The sequence below is a fragment of the Uloborus diversus genome, unplaced genomic scaffold, assembly GCF_026930045.1.
Source record: "Uloborus diversus isolate 005 unplaced genomic scaffold, Udiv.v.3.1 scaffold_13, whole genome shotgun sequence".
Taxonomy (NCBI): Eukaryota; Metazoa; Arthropoda; class Arachnida; order Araneae; family Uloboridae; genus Uloborus; species Uloborus diversus.
Window position 1 is genome coordinate 8,628,566 of NW_026557987.1, and position 18,229 is coordinate 8,646,794.

The window sequence follows — 18,229 nt, forward strand, 5'->3', positions numbered from 1 at the left end:
GTTTGCACGCATACTTTCGACAAAAAATCCGTAGTCAGATAGTTTATTTACTATTGTTTTAAAGAAATAAATTGGATAAAAACAGGAATATAGGAAATATAGGACATTTTCCAAAAATATAGGAAATATAGGACGATTTTGATGCTTTTTTTGAAAATATAGGAAATATGAAATATAGGATATATAGGACCACTTCAACCCCTGTTTTTTGCAACAGAAGATGATAAATAATAATTGGAATAGCAGCGGATACCATATTTCGAGGAATACCGGACATTTGGTTAAGCCATTTCAACTGCATTATTTTTTAATGCCAATATAAAATAGAGCATGTTCTACATATCGTGAAATGTAAACGCATTTCCATTTAACAACCTAAATCAAGTACAATTTAAATTTAAAAATGTATCATTAATAAACAAATTAATATAATTAAGTGGGTAATCTGGTTTGTGTCTACCAGCAATACTGCAGAAATTGATAGTTTATATTTTTTGATTGCTAATAATCATGATACTATGTAGTGAAAAAAGCATAATGAATTCAAGCGATTTTATGAAATTTAAGTCACATTGGTAACTGAACAATTGATATATCCGATTTTTTTCTCCGAGATTAAAATTATTTTAAATCTGACAATATTAGTAAGAATCTATTTGGATTCATTTTGTCCCCATAGCTTTCATTCGTTGCACACAGGGTTGGGTTTTTTGCCGGGACAGTGGAAAAAACCATGGCAAAAATGGGAAAAAACGGCAAAAATGGAAAAAAAACGACAAAAACCTAATGGCAAATAAAGTAGCATTATAGTGTTAATCAAGAAATAGTGACACTATAATATAAATAATGCACTTTAATATTTTAGTTATGTCTCTCCATGTTACTTCTCATTTACAAGCTGAAAAATAAATAAAAAACAAATGTTGGGATTGCAAAACTGAAGATATTAAATGTTTGCTGAAACAATTTTTTCAGAATGAGCCAACTTTTATTTCTTTTATTTTATAGTTGCATTTCGATTAAGTATACTTTATATAGATATTTAGTATTCTGCAAAAAATGCTATAATAAACAAGCTAATTACATTTTCATTGTCAGTTAATTATTTGTCTTAGATTTTACATACTGAAATTTTATGTTAATGTTTATAAATTTAAAAGTAAAAATGCTCCATAACTCTAAAAGTAAGTTAAGCCTTAAAATTTTTTTAAGCTATAAAAATAATTAAACTTAAATTTTATCAAAATCTTTTCATGCTTTTATTTTTATATAAAAAGGAAAAAAAACTGTCGGTAAGTTGTTAATACAAAATCTATTTTTGCCACTTTGGCAAAAACCTACTTTTGCCGGGCGGTAAAAACCGTGGTTTTTCCCATGGTTTTTTCCGCCCCCGGCAAAAACTTGCCAACCCTGGTTGCACAAAAAATGTTTGTTTACCCATTGTTGAATAAATAAAATTGATGACTAATTGATTGCCAAATATTAAAGCATTCGGTCGACCCGAACATTCTCTTTGCCTGCAGAGTATGCAAGCATTTAAATTTTAAATCATTAAAATTTTAAAACATTTTTAAAAATTGGAAATAGACAAAAAAAAAAATCATCACTCGCAGAAAGGAATGAAAAGTCAAGCTTGTAAGTTAAGAAAAAAAAAACTGTGGTAGAAAAATTGTAGTAAGAATCTTTATAGTTAATTGGCAGCCGATTAATCGGTCATCGGACAATGAACGGTGCATCCCCATTACATTCTACGATCGGTCACCTTTTTTCAATACAGACATTGAATCAGCAGTTGCAGTCAAAGGGGAGCAATTAAAATCAGTTGCCATTTTTAATCTTGGCAAGACACAAAACTTCATTTCAAATAAACCTTTCAAACGAAACAAATTTTACACATCAGTAAATCAATACAAATGAATGAAAAATCAACACTTGAACAGTCTTAATGACATGACGATGTAGTACAGCCAACCGTTTCCTGTCTGCACAGTTCGAGATCGAGCAGTCAGAAGATGTCGGAACTATGGAGTCCTCGATTCGTTTTTACCGTTGCAAAATTATTACATTCCAGAGAAATTACAATTTCTTAAAATCTTCAGTTTATTAGAGGTTTCTGCTAACGACTCACATTCATAATTCTTTGTATGAGTGTAACAATAAAATTTAAGCCATATGCTGCAGATAAAATACAAATGGAAAATCAGATGACAGATTGTAATGTAAGTTGTAGCAAAAAGTAGGCGTACAAAAATGAAAATAGTATGCCACAGCTAAAAATAATTCGGATTGCTCTTTGAAATTACATCTGCGGCAAATAAACTGAAACACAAATTCAAAAAGTGATTGTCAAAAAAAAAAAAAAGCAATACTGTGTTAATTTTATTTCAAAAACTCCAGCTCAACATTTGCAAATGGTAACAGTGCAGCAGGCAATCTTCTCTTTTAGTTCCCTAGTTGCTCAACAGATGGCTTTACTTAAAACTATGTATAAAACGATTGACTTTAGTGGCGCCATCTATTGGTCAACTAGATAACTGGAGTGGTTATTTCAATAGTAAATTTTATTATTTTAAACATAAATTTAGGAATTCAGATTTTAGGAACATCTTAAATCATTGTCATATTTTAGAACTTTGAGTAGATTTTAGAAAAATGACTACTGAAATACATTAAAATACATTAAACACATTTCAAGAAGAATGTTTATAAAATTAGCAGTTGGCTTTACTTAAAATATGTATAAAATGATAGACTTTAGTTATCTAGTTGACCAATAGATGTCGCCACTAGAGTGTTTATTTAATAATAAATTTTATCATTTTAAAAATAAATTTAGGAGTTCAGATTTTAGGAACATCGTAAATTATTGTTTTAATCGGGAACTTTGAGTAGATTTTAGAAAAATGACTACTGAAATGGGACACAAAAAAAAGTTAATAATATTAGTGAAATTACTACAATTAAAATGGCACCACTTGTTGGGCAACGAGATAGCTAGAGCTACTATAGTACCAAAAGTTATTGTTTTAATCCAAAAGTTTGTGCAGATTTCGAAAATTACCTATATTAAAATGATGACAAATACCCCGAAAGGGTTTTAAGAAGAGTGTCGAACAATCAGTAAGTCGACAGATGGCTGCACCGAAATGAATATAATTTAAGTATGCCAAGCATTGAGCAACAAGATAACTAGAGCCAAAACATCAAAAAGCGTTTCAATCCAGATATTTGTGCGGATTCGAGAAAATTGCCTTTTTAGAAACGAGAGTGAAACCAAAACACGATGACACAGTTTCGAGGGTGTTGAGCAGTTAGTGAGCCACCAGATGATGGTGTTAGTTATCTAGTTACTCAATAGATGGCGCCACTTACTTTCTGTGGCGCCATCTATTGAGTAACTAGATAACTAACACTGTCACTTTTACGTTTTCGACCTCGAACTCCGTGCAGATTTTCGAAAGTCGGTCCGTAACCGAAAGGAGACACGATAAACCAATCAAAACACATTTCACCCGTATCGAGAAGAGAGTGGCGCGAGAAAAAAAGGGGGCAGTCCATTCCGATCGCACTTCCGAAACCGAGACGCCCTTCCGCAGCTCCGCGAACCAGAGAGAGAGCTCCGTGCTCCCGCCTCCGCCCCCCCGGGGGGGTGGGGGGGCCAGGGAAACGGCCCATTCATGTGGGCCCCTTCGAGTGAGATAAAAACGCTAGGGGGGGGTCCTGCGGGGGGGCCTCACGAGATGCGGCCCCACACGAAGGTGGGGAAGTGCAGGCCGAACTTGGGCCTGCGGAGGGGTGGGGGGCGGGGGGCGCGTCCGGGCAGGGGGGGGGTTAGGCCTCAACTGGGCGCCTTGGCGAAGAGCGCGTAGGCCAGGTCGTAGTTCTTGAAGTGCGAGAACTGGAGCTCCTTGCGCCTGAAGCCACGGAATTCGCAGCCACGGTAGAGCATGTGTCCGTTGGAAGCCACCGAGAGCTGCAAAGAGAGAGACCTTGGATCAGTGAACCGTGGACTCATTTTCGCTTTTAAAGGGTCACAGCACCTTTCAAACATTTTTTTTTAAATTTAAATTAAATTCGATACAGTAGAAGACCGTTATAATGCACACCTCGGGACCACAGCTTTTGCGTTATACAGGTTTTGGCGTTACATAGATCATTTCACAAATTTTGAAACTAATATTCAGAATACAGTAGAAGACCGTTATAACGCCGACCTATATACCGCAATTCTCCATAAACCGCACAACTTTTCAGAAATAAACAATAGGTTTTGAAACTTAAAAAAGCCCTGTGTTTTGCTTTGCAAAAAAAAAAAAAAAACTTGTTAGGCAAATTAAATTTTGAAAGTTTTTCATCTTTCCATCTTAATGCAAAGCTTTTAAATTTAGAATTAGTAATAATAATAAACAGAAAATACCAGATGGCTCTTGAAAATGCAGCTGTTGTGCAAATCATGAAGCTAGCAGAAGTGCAGGATAATGCACTTTCTTTTAATCGTGAAACATATTTATTTGGGAACAACTAATTGTAGTATTAGTGCTTTAATACTCATTGCAGATAGATCTCATTCTGAAGTGCTAATATATAGATATATTCTGAATCTTAGTTTCAAAATTTTTGAAATGATCTGTATAACGCAAAAACCTGTATAACTCAAAAGCTCTGGTCCCAAGGCGTGCGTTATAACTTTCTTCTACTATATATCTATATATAAGCACTTCAGAATGAGTTGTATCTGCAATGAGTATTAAGGCACCAATATTACGATTAGTTGTTCACAAATGTGTTTCACAATCAAAATCCTTCTGCTAGCTTCATGGTTTGCATAACAGCTGCATTTTCAACAGTCATTCTGGTATTTTCTGTTTACTATGAGTACTCATTTTCAATTTGAAAGCTCTGAATTGAGATAAAAAGATGAAAAACTTTCAAAACTTAATTTGCCTAACAATTTTTATGTTTGCAAGGCAAAACAGAGGGAGTTTTCAAACTTCAAAACCTATTGTTTACTTCTGAAAAATAGTGCGGTTTATAGAGAATTGCGTTATACAGGTCGGCGTTATAACGGTCTTCTACTGTATTTCTTAGAAACCATAACATGCATACTTATTTTTTAATCAATAATTTATTTTCAAAATTTAAAAATATTGCCTACTTTTTTCAAAAATTCAAAAAATTAAAGAACATTTCAAATTTTTGAAATTCCTAAGGCTTTTTTATTTTTGCACTAATTAAAAAATTTTTTTTTTTTTGCTAAATGATCACTATAATCATCTCTAAAAATCTGTGCATTCATTTGCTTATGAGTTTATTAGAAAATTTTCTGTGATTAATTATGTAAAAAATCAAAGTTTTTTTTTAAATTGGTTTTTAAAGGTTTAACATGCTCTAAACATTTGAGTCATTTATAAAATGCTTATCGAATGCAGTTTTGTCAAATATGTTATCCCAATTGCAAAAAGTATTACCTTAAAGCTGTATCTTTAATAGAAAAAAATTCTTAGGGATTCTAATGACACGAAAATACAAAAATACCATCATCGAGAAAAAGCAGTTTAAAGTTTTCCTTTTGCATAAGAACACATAAGGAGCATGGCCTAAAACCACTCATAACTTTTTGAATATTTGAACTAAAGCAATGAAACTTTTTCCCTGTGTTCAGAATAGTTTTTAGTTTTGAAATAAGCAATAAAATTTTTTTTGATTGTTTCATCATTTTTGAGGTACCGTAACTTCTTAAGAGTAGCACTAGAGCACAGAGAAAAAATTCATCGACTAGAGTAGCGGTTGTATGCCACAACCCCCTTCTAGCCAGCTAAGTAACCCACATCCACATACGAGGCAGCGAGAGGCAAAGGGACAAAAGCAGGGTTGGCAAAAACCCGGGTTTTTTAAAAAAGCCCATGGACCCAGGGTTTTTTTAAATAAAACCCAAAAAAACACCCAACCAAAGCTGGGTTTTTTAAAAGAAATGTGGGTTTTTTTTGTCTTTTTTTAGGGAAAATGTGGGGTACTTGTAGCATAATGTAGCGTAAGTATATGGACAAAGAACAAAAATGTCTTGGGGTAAAAAAAGCTGGAAAATTCAGCGTTTTCTGAAGAAAAGTAGGTATAAAAGACGACAAAACTCAAGAATGGTGAAGTTTGATTTTTTAGTTTCCATGATTACCAACCGTTAAGGCAAAGTTACTTCTCGAGTGATAAAATCTATTGTTCGTTTGTTCGCTTTTAATTACTACATTTTTTTTTTTTTTTGCATTTTACTTTATTGTATTTCATTTAGTCATGCAAAACTACTGTAGAACCTCAAGTAGTTTAAATCCCTTTTTACTGAATTCTAGCTTAATCAAGACATTTCTTTGAATTTTATGTTGCCCGTTTTTCTATTTCTATGTACAGAGTAAGAAACATTAAACTTTTTCATAAGATAATGAAAATACTGTATATCCTACTCTGTTTTCTGTCCGACCGTTTGTAACACCCGTTTATTTCTAAAATATATACCTTGTGTTTATTCGAGATTTGTGACGTGTTGGTTTGCAGAAAATAATTCACATGAAAGCTTTTTAGCTCGAGTAGGTACAATCTATAAATATTGAGAAAATCAGACGTGACAGGACTTAGTCAAGATAATTTGAGTTATTTATTGACCAGTTAAAGAAAAAAATTAAATATACTTATTTTAAATCTTTGAAGTGATTTTTATGCCGTTAAGAGTTAAGAAATGCTATTTAAGTTCAGAATTCATTTTTTACATCCATTGTCTGTGGTGAAGAACAAATAAAAAGGAAGTTTAAATTGTAAAAGTATTTAAATTAATTAGTTTTTTTTAAAGCTCCTCAGAAAATTTTAAAAAACCCAAAAGTGGGCTAAATAATGGGTTTTTTCAAAAAAACCCATTGGGTTCAACCTAATTGGGTCCGATCCAGTCAACCCTGTCTAGTAGCCCTGGTATGTTCCGGTATAAAGGTAGATTGAGAGAAAAAATTCAATGGAAGCCTACCTAGGATCTGCTCTTTACCCAAAACTCCAAAACGTCCACTTGCATCCCTTTGCTTCTCACTGCCTCATATGTGTACAGTAGGGTGTTTCTTATAATGCACTTTTTGAAAAAGTTTTGAATTTCTTATGGGGCACCCCTTTAATTGCTTCCTTTTGATGAAAAAATACACACATAAAAGTTTCATAGAATTTGAACGTAATTTAGGGGGTGCTACCAGTGATTAAAATTACATTCATTGTGTAAAAATCAACTCCCCAATACATTTTGTCATATTTTTAATCGTGAAATTAGGTTGGTTGGGTTTAACGTAACACAAATAGCTATTTCTTATAAATACCAAAAAATAATAAGCATTTCATGGTTGTTATTCTATGTAATAATGTCAAAAAAGCATTTGAAAGTTCGGTAATGACATTCATATCACAGGTTTACACTTTCGGTAATTCACATTCAGCAATATTGTAATTTTTTTCTTTGTTACTTCCCTGTGACAATACAGACTTTTCACTGACTGCTACTTATTATCCAGATTAAATAAATAAATTTGAAAAAAATAAAAAGAAAGAGTTGAAAAATTTTGAGCAGTGGTAGCACCCTATAAATATTATTCAATATTTATTTTCCATATATGAGATTTTTTTTCATCCAAAGAAACAAAATGAGAGGGTGCCTCGTGAAAAAATAACACCTTTAAAAATAAGACGCACCCTACACTGTACAGTACCCTACCTGTACACTGTACAGTACCTTGTGCGTGATTCACACTCAACTGAAGGTACTTCAGATTCATGCATAAGAATGTGTATAACAGTTTTTGCAAATATCGGGGAAAATGGAACATAATTTGCAACGTGTGCAGACACAAGGAGGAATGGGGCAGGGGATGTACGTACCTTGTTAGCGAACAGAGTCATTATGAACTTGCCGGGACAAAACACTTTCAGCAGTTTGGCCACCAGGTCCAAGTAAGATTCCTAGAACATTTACAAAATCCAAATCATTCATACTCCGAGATTCATTACAGGGTCCAATACAGGCCGACTTTGCTACCGTTTTTCGGTACCTTAACAAAAATCTTGTTTTGAAATCGGTACTTTCACAAAAATCAAATTGTAAAATCAGTGGCTTCACAAAAACATCGAAAATTTCACAAAAATTTGCATTTTAAAATATAAAATGTTTCTCTGTTTAAAACAAAATTTACTCATAAAATAAAATTCTTAGCAGGTTTATATGAACAATCGCTTAAATAGCAACCTTTTTGTGGTATTTTAACTCATTTTTAGCTGTTTCTCGCCAAAGTGTATTTATGCGATATTATCGCAATCTTTAAACATCTGTTTTGGGAAACCGTATATCTCATAATTTCCTATATTGTACACAGTGCATAGCCCATTAAGCTGAAATTACAATGGTATTTTTCGTACGTTTTTAGCTCCCCCCCCCCTCCCCAAAAATGAAACCTGTTAAAAATAATACTAGGTGACATTTACACTTTTCGAACTAAATTTTCGCTTGTTCTACTTCTCTTTTACAAAAATTAGGATGCCTCTAAAATTTCAGAAAAGCAATGCTGATAATAACTTTCACAAAAATAGAATGATGCAATACTTTCACAAAAATAGGTAGCGAGAAAAATAACCTGGATTGGGCACAGAATATGCAATTATTCTAACATTTACTCGATATGACACAGGTTTGATATAAAGCAATTTTAAAAATTATACTGATTTTTGTTTTAATTCAATGTTAAAAAAATATAACATTAAGCTAAATTTTGCAAATGATAAATACAGCAATAGAATATTTCTATTTATTTTATTGTATAAATATGTTTTTTTATTGCTATTGCTTGGACAAACTTTTTTGCTGCAGAAAATCTGGTTTTCTTGCAGACAGTATGTGTTTTGTCCTTTAAAAATGGAATTTATCAAGGGTTTTTTTTTTTTTTCTAATTTCATTTAAAGAGATTTTTTTCAATTTATTTCACTTGAAAAACAAATAAAATATTCAAGCAATTCCTCTTAAAAACTAGCAGTGTCCCAAAAAATCTGCAACTTTCAATAAAATTTCGTTTAGTGAAAAATGAAAAAATAAAATAAATGGTTGAAAGCAAGTCTAGTTGAAAAAAACTAGAGACGTACCGAGTACTCGGTAACTACTCGGTACTCGGCCAATTTGCCGAGTACTCGGTACTCGGCCAAATTCCGATCAGATACTCGGCCAATACCGAGTAGTCGCAAAAAATTGAATATTGTCCAAGACAGGTACTAAAATGTATAAAAAAGAGCAAGCATTATATTCTGCAATCATTTACAATTAAAATTTATAAGTCAAATTTAAATTTTGAGAAAAATGAAGTTTGTAATGCTTCATATCAATTACTCATATATGAATAAATCTTTATTTTAATGTCCTCAAAGTTAATAAAACTTATTTATTAAAAATTATGCAAAAAAGGTAAGCATAGAAAATATGGAATTTTCATATTAAAAATGGATTTTTGCTACAAACAAAAATTAGTTACAAAAAATATAAAAATACCTTTGTTTAAAAAAATAAAAGAAAATAAAACAACGTTAAAAGCACAGTGCAGGAACACTGCAGACACATGTTTTGGCGTTACAAGGAATTCCTTTCTCGATGCACAAAATGGGAGCTCGTGGATTTAAAGCCATCCGACAAAAGTATGATTTTTTTGTCCAATGTCTTTACATTCTTTAGCTCACATGTTATGCACTGAAAAAGAGGGGGGAGGAGGTAACGGGGGAGGAGAGGGGGGCAGAAACACGTGTTTGCAATGTTCCTGCACATTAGTTTTATCTGCTTTTAAAAAATATTTATGTTTGGTGGACTAGACCTATATAATTGACTGGTATACAGTGAAACCAATCCTAACGGACACCCCTCTTATGCGGACAATTTTTAAATCCACAGTTCCAGTGCAAGTAACATTATTAAACCCCTGTCCTGCGTACACCTCTCCATAAAAATAATGTTTTTGTAAAATTTTTGACACAAATTTTTTTAAATAATGTGTAATTAAATTTCAGCAGGAATTTAGTTTTAAAAACTATTATATGGACAAGGAGGTCTATTCGAGTAAGTTCAAAATTCATCACATGTGTGTCGGTGGTTCTTCTTAAAACAGGGTGGCGACAGGAACTGTGAAAAAAAGTTCCCTGACTTTTCCCTGATTTCCCTGATTAAGTTCACTAAATTTCCCTGATTTACGTTGCCAATGATAATGGTTTCCTTTCTTTGCTTTACTTGAAATCCATTGAATGTTTGTATAAAATGCAGTATTTAAAACGTTTTAAGTTGTGTTAAGTTGACGAACTAAAGATGTATTTTTAAAAAATGCTACTTTTTTAACAAAATGGTTAAAAAAGGAAAACATATCAAGTCAATTTTTTTGGAAAATTTTTTTTGCTAGAACTAAAAAGTAATGGAAATTATTTTGATCTTTTTTATCTCATTAATTTCTTTTTTCGAACGGATAATTGGCGGAAAATGCGTAGGAAATTAAGATACTTAATTTTGTAAAGCAAAAAAAAAAAAAAAAAATGCCTTCATAAAAATAATTTTCCCTGATTTTTTGTTATTTTTTGGAAATTCCCTGATATTTCCCTGATCTCCCTGATCTGTCGCCACCCTGTAAAACTTGGTACTTGGTAACTCGGCCGAGTACTATGCTACTCAGTACGTCTCTAAAAAAAACCAAAGAATTCTTATGAGATCCCATGTAGACTCACCTGTGGGTAGTTGGTCTCGAAGCTGACATAGGAGTACTGGGGCTCAGGGGTGATGTGAATCGTCACATAGTAGCCCTAGGGGACACAAAAAAAGGTTTTGTCACTGATTTTACAAGAAGGCCACACTATCACAAGGGCAAATGGTTCCCCAGAGACCATAGTTTTTTTAAATACTTTTGTAACAGCTTTAACATTAAAATTAAATTAAGTACATAATTGAAGAGCAAACATTCAAACAGTGTTTTCTCCAAAAATGAAAAAAAAAATGAGTTAGTGATTTTTCTTTGAACTCAACATTAAATGGTACAAAAATATGCTATTGTTTTCAACCAAAACATAATTTTTCCCATTATAAACCTATTTATAAAATTCAGGTTTCATTCAAAAAGTGTTTCCTCCAGAGCCAGTTTCCAGTCAAACAGTGATTCCTCCAGTCAACCAATCAGAGAAGTTCTTACTGATCACCTGACCTAGCTATTTCCCAATGTGTCTAGCGTTTCAGAGGTTATGTTATTGTTTGCCTGGTGCTATGTTGGTTTGTTTGTTTATTTTAGAGCGGTGTGCTTTTACCTAAATTTTTATTATTAATTTAGGGATGGAAGAAATAATAGATGCACATTCTGAAAAGTGTTGTCTTACAATCTCTTCCTCTTACCCATGGAATATGAGTTGAAAAGAAAAGAGACGTAGACAAACTTTTAAACTTAATTGTATGGCGAAGAGTGGCAAAATCAACCTGATTTTAATTGGTACAAAGACATTATTTATAATTTACCTGCACGTAATGATGAAACGGAGGAAGTAGTGTGCGATTGTTTGGATGAGGATTATGCAGGACAATTTTTTTTTCACATATAAATTTCTAGCTTTATTTTATAACAACCAGTTTTATTATGTCATTAATTAGTTTTATTCCATTAAAAAATGTAATCGTAGCAATTTAAGTTTCTATCTTTTTCATTCAAAAAGTGTTTTATCCACATTGAAAACATTCAAAACACGTTTCCTCCTTTGAGTTCGGTCAAAACATGATTTCTCCAAATTTCAAATGCATTTTTCTAATTCATTTTAAGTTTATTAGGTAAAGTACGCCTACAAGTCTTACTAGTAATCAGTAATACAACTAAAAAAATGATAATTGGGGTCTAATACGAGTTTTTTTTAAATATATTAGTTTTTTGTGTTTCCTGAAAAACTGTATCCGAAGGAGAAAACATGGTTTGAATGTTTGCTCCTCAATTATTCATGTGAAACAAATAACATAAACTGACATTTAATTTAAAACCAATAATCATTTCTCGAAAGTTTAATTTTGACGGAATGGAAATCTAACTGGACAGAATCGGTGTTGCCAGATTGGGGGAAATTTCCCCATTTTGGGGAAATTGTATGCTCTCTGGGGAAATTTTGGGGAAATGGGTTTTGAGGGGAATTCTTTGGGGAAATTTTTTTTCTTGGGGAAAACCCGGGGGAAAAAATCTTCAGGAAAAAAGCATTTTTTTCGTATTTAAATTCGGTGTATTTCATGTATTAAATTCGCTTAGTTACATTCGGAAGTAAAATTGTGGTTGCGTTCGAAGAGCGACTGGTAGGTCACCGGTTAAAATAATGACGTCACCTCCAATGCTTTAGCATTAGCTGCCGTCACTAGCTGTCTTGTGACTATCAACCGATTGCTAACTCTAGTTGCTACCGGTTGAGCTCGTCGAACGTAAGCCGTTTGTATCAAACAGCGTTGGTTTAGCTTGTCTCAATTTCATGGAATTCGCATTTCACATTATGTGGAATATTACGAGGCGTATTTTTAAAGTAAGTTCCGTTTTGACATAAAAAAAGAACGAGCACAGATAGAGCAAAGAAATTTATTGCACAAAAATCTACCATCCTTACGCTATTTTTTGACATTGCTCCCGTGATTTTCCAAACATTTGTCATAGCGTGGTACAGGTTTTTGTACACCTATTCATAGAAATTGCCGCCTGTGTAGTCAGCCATGGGATAACACGTTCTCTGAGCTCATTATTGCTGTTGTGCCACAGACCACCTTGGAAAGACTTTAGATGCCGAAATAAATGAAAGATGCAGGGCAGACCAGAGGATATTCAAAAACGCCCCAGCCAAAGCCCTGTAAGAGTCCTCATGGTTGACTAAACGGGCGGTGACTTTGTACGAATAGGTATACAAAAACCTGCACCACGCTATGACAAATGCTTGGAAAATGACGGGAGCAATGTCAAAAAATAGCGCAAGGGTGGTAGATTTTTGTGCACTAAATTACTTAGCTCTATCTGTACTCGTTCCTTTTATATAAAAACGGAACTTACTTTAAAAACACGCCTCGTATGTTACGGCACTCGCATTAAGTAATTAGTTGATATGTGAAACAATTAAAAAAAAAAGTGAGTGTAATGAAGAGTGTTCTTGGATAAATTTTTAAAGTTCATATTTTAAATCTACAGAAGCAGAGTAGTAAATGCGAGTAGAAAAAAAATATTCGGTTATTTCTTACATCTTGGTCGGCCAGGGCCATATAATCGAATCCAATATGAGTAAAAGTCTTTTCTTGATGCAGGCACTCGTATTATGATTACAAAAAAAAAACGCGAAAATGAAAAAAGGAAAAGAAATGTTGGGGAATTTTAGAAGAAAATTTGGTTGTTTGGGGGGGAAAAAAATTCTTTCAAGAGAAAAAATTATCGTGGGAAGTCGATTCATTTTATAAAAATATTAGTGGAAAAATAATTTTTGAATTTGGGGAATTTTGTTAGAAAACATCGCTTTTTGGGGAAAAGTTGAATGGAAAATGGGGAAATCTGGATTTGACCATCTGGCAACACTGGACAGATTGCAATGCTGAAATGAGTAAAAGCCATGATGTGCAAAATGCTCAGTTAAAAACTATTCCTTCATGAAATAATTTATGCTCTAGTTCACATAATGCCAGATTAGTACAAGGTTCATGATTTTTTTTTTTTTTTTTGATTTTTTAAAGAAAATCAAAGTCTGATTTCCTAAATTTAAATAAGATTATTCTGATTTTTTTTTTTTAATCTTCAAAAATTTATGAATATTTATTTATATTTATAAATATAATATATTTTATACAACAGATGAATCAATTCAGCTTACTTTTAAAATGAAGTTCTCCATTCAATAAATTTTTAAGATTTGCACATTAATACGTTATAATGCTTAGATGAGATTTGATTTTGTTTCATGCTTTGCTTAAAGATAAAGTTTCCATCATCGTGTACCTTTTTAGTGCAAAATAAAATGTTGAATAATTTTATGTTTCTTAACTATATCAGTCACGGTGTATAAGGAAAACTGCGAATTTTTATTTTGTTCTAAACTGTAGTTTTGGAAGAAATATTGCGAGAGTGAAAATCTGTTACGGATATCTGCAGGGGCCTGCACAGAAATTTTTGGGACCGTCACAAATAACTTTTCTGGGCCCCACTCCATATTGTTTACCCCAAATTTCACCCCTAATTTTAAAAATATTGGGCCTCCTTCAGGCTTGGGGCCAGGCCAACCCCCCCCCCCCCCCCCACCTGTGCACAGTGTTGCCAAATGGTCAAATCCAGATTTCCCCCAATTCCCTTCCAATTTTTCCCCAAAAAACGATGTTTTCTACCAAAATTCCCCAAATTCAAAAATTATTTCTTCACTAATATTTTCAGAAAATGAATCGACTTCCTTTAATATTTTTGTCTCCTGAAATTTTTTTTTCCCCCAAATAGTCAAATTTTCTTATAAAATTCCCCAACTTTTTTTTCTTCCCATTTTTGCTTTTTTTTTTTGTCATCTTTATCTTTATTTATCTGTACTAATAATAAAGCTGAAATTCTCTCTCTGTCTGGATATCTCTCTGTCTGTCAGGCTCTCTGTGAAACGCATAGCGCCAAGACCGTTCGGCCTATTTTCATGAAATTTGGCAAAGAATTAGTTTGTAGCACGGGGGTGTGCACCTTTAAGCGATTTTTTGAAAATCCGATTTTGTTCTTTTTTTATTCCAATTTTAAGAACATTTTCCCGAGCAAAATTATTATAAGATGGACGAGTAAATGACCAAGCTATCATAACATGAAACCGTAACGTGTGCAAGCCAATTGGCGAGAAATTCATCGTGCATTATTTGTAAATATACAGGGGAACTAAAAGACCTTTTCATTTTCTACTACGGGCAAAGATATGCGGGTGCTATGGGTCATAAATACAAGCGCCTGACCGAAAAATAAGAAATAGCCAAATGTTTTTTTTGTTTTTTTTCTACTTGCATTTACTACTCTGTTTCTGTATGTAAACTACGATTTTTGTATATATTTATCAAAAAACATTCTTCAACACACTTATTTTTTGCCCGTTTCACGTATCAACTAGTTACTTACGCAGAACATTAATGCGAATTCCGTAGCATAATATTCCACATAATGCGAATTCCATAAAGTTGAGCAAAGCTAAACCAACCCTGTTTGATACAATGTAACTACTACTTCTTGACGCGAACCTAAATACAAAAAGAATTCTTTTTTTCCCTTGAGGTTTTTTTTTCCCCCAGGTTTTCCCCAAGAAAAAAATTTTCCCTAAAGAATTCCCCTCAAAACCCATTTTCCCAAAATTTCCCCAGGGAGCACCAGATTTCCCCAAAATGGGGAAAATTCCCCCAATCTGGCAACACTGCCTGTGCATGACCCTGGATATATGTAGTTTTGCCTGTTGAAGTTACGATAGTATAAAATTATAATGCAGTGGAGCAAAATTTAGCAATACAGTTTTAAAAAGCAAAAATTTCTAATTAAAAAAATTTAATTTTGGTCAATGATTTTGTTTAAAAAAATCACTTGATCCAAATAAATTGATTTGAATCAATTTTTTTTTTAATCACTCTATTTAAAATCATGTTGATTTAAATCAACAAACCCTGATAAGTACATGCTTTGGAATAAATATTTTACTAAAAAAATTGGACCCATTTGCTTCTAGCCGCGACGGTCTTATACCAAACATTCCTTTGACTTCCAACTATTCTATATTGACAAAATACAATTTTACAAAATATGCATCAAACACTTCACACGTTTTTAAAAATTATCATTAAGTACAGAATACTGATATTTTTTTTATGAGTAGTACAATGATTTAAACTAATCATTTTCATTTAAAGTCAAATCTTATTCATATATTAATATTATTCTTTTTCCCTTTTTGATTTTTTTTTTTTTGAAAGTATTTAAGTACAACAATCATCAAAATAAATAAATAAAAGTAGTTTTGAAAGTGTGCAAAAATTTCAATATTAGTGACAAAGAGAAGAAAATTTTAATATAATCCATGAACACTTGATTGAGTTTAAAAAAAAAAATTAATTAAAATTATATATATTCATAAATATGACACAAAACAATTTTTTTAGTCAAACATGCAATGGGGTCTTTTCCAAAATTTAAAAAGTATTTTTTTTTTCTGAAAGAGCAAGCTCAAAAACATAGGATCAGACCATTTTTTAATAATTTGTCTAAGTTTAATATTTTTAGAAAAATACTTTAATCCGTGTGCTTTTATTTATGCATCTGCCGATGATTACAAATGATGAAATGCCATTCACAGAGTGAATTCGCACCTTTACTCAAAAATACTGGCAACAATATGGTTGACAGCAAGCTAGAGCGCAATATTTAATTTGCTTCTTAATTATCATAATGAGGAAACAAGGTACATAGATGAGCCAAAGAACATCATGTGTGACGTCATCGAAACCACGCCTTGTTCGAAAAATCGGTCATTTACAAAAAATAACTGTTGGGAAAATAATTGTATTTTCTGGGTCCATTCTTTTTTTACGTTTTCTGGAGAATGACCCATATACTGTAAGATAAATAAATACCTTTGTGCTGAACAGTAAAGTAAGACAAAACAACGTCAGAAGAAGCACAAATTTGTAAATTACAGCAGACACGTGTTTCGGCGTTACAGGGAACGCCTTTTGCAATGCAAAAAATAACGAGCTTATGGATGAAAAGACATCCGACAAAAGAAGTCTTTTCGTCCATGAGCCGATTTGTCGGATGTCTTTTCATCCATGAGCTCATTATTTTTTGCACTGCAAAAGGCGTTCCCTGTAACGCCGAAACACGTGTCTGCTGTAATTTACAAATTTGTGCTTCTTCTAACGTTGTTTTGTCTTACTTTACCATATACTGTATGTAAATGTAAGTACGTATGTAATTTTAGTAAAAAAAAACCTAACTTTAAAGCCGAAACATTGTCTCCAATCTGGGGGGAAATATAGTGATTCCGGAAAGAAACTGAAAAAGTTTGCACAAAAGTAACGACCGTTAACGAGATTTCCGACACTGACCCCCTTGATGAGCCCGTTCATGGAGTATCCGCAGGGCTCGAACAGGTAGTCGTCGATCAGTATTCCCGGGAACAGGCGATCTATCCCGGACTTCTGGGTTGCCTCCTTGGCGCTGGAACAAACCTCTCGAGTGAAGATCTTCATAACGTTCCGATCCAGCTCCTGCATCAGGACCTGTTTACAATGTCAAGGAAAAAACGGAGACTGCGCATTCGTAAGAATCATTATAAGGCATAATTGCCTGTTAATAACAACAGTAAATAATCCTATCTCATCACCTCACCAATAGTAAAAGAATATGTTTTTCGTTACTTACAATTAGAGACGTACCGAGTACTCGGTAACTACTGGGTACTCTGCCAATTTGCCGAGTACTCGGTGCTCGGCCAAATTTTGATCAGATACTCGCCCAATACCGAGTAGTTGCAAAAAATTGAATTTTGTCCAAGACATATTAAAATTCATAAAAAAGCTCAAGCATGTGAAGCAGTGGCGTAGCTAGACCCGACTTTCGGGGGGGTTACTTCTTTTATATATATATATATATAGTATATATATATATATATATGTATGTATAATCGCTTGGATTTTTTCCTTTTCTTCTTTTTTTTTCTTTCTCTTCTCTCTTCTTTTTCTCTTTTTTTTGAGACTAACTTTTCGGGGGGGGGGTTTGTCCCCAAAACCCACCCCTTAGCTACGCCCCTGATGTGAAGGGTGTCCCAAAATTTAACGCAAAATTTGAATTTGCCGCCGTTTTTGCAAGAAATTGTGGGCAATCTTGAAAAAAGGACAATTTGGCAGCTGAGGGTCTAGGGTTATTACAAATGGAGCGTTTTCGATTCTATAATGCGTTTTCATTATCGAACAATTATTTGAAAAATAATGAAAGTTTGGGCGGGTCAAGCAGTTTACTGTTATTGGCGCTCGATATCGCAATTAGGTAATTCGTGGGTGGTTGTGGGATTGCTGACATAGACGTTTGACTTCAAATAACCCCATAGGGAGAAGTCTAATGATGTAAAATCACACGATCTAGGGTACAATTCATATCACCGAAACGAGAGAGTACGCGAACAGGAAATTCCTCACTCAGTGATTGAAATTGTTTCG

General features: G+C 33.2%; 1 protein-coding gene across 1 annotated transcript in view; it reads right to left on the reverse strand.

Moving 5' to 3' along the window:
- Positions 1-3,838: 3,838 nt before the first annotated feature.
- The window catches only part of LOC129232610 (S-adenosylmethionine decarboxylase proenzyme-like), a 60,969-nt gene continuing 46,578 nt past the window's right edge, over positions 3,839-18,229 (reverse strand). The window contains exons 8-11 of the mRNA XM_054866745.1: positions 17,120-17,293; positions 10,759-10,833; positions 7,897-7,977; positions 3,839-3,973 (exon numbers count right to left, since the gene is read on the reverse strand). Coding sequence (XP_054722720.1) covers positions 3,839-3,973; positions 7,897-7,977; positions 10,759-10,833; positions 17,120-17,293 — 465 coding nt within the window. The remainder of the gene's footprint in view (positions 3,974-7,896; positions 7,978-10,758; positions 10,834-17,119; positions 17,294-18,229) is intronic.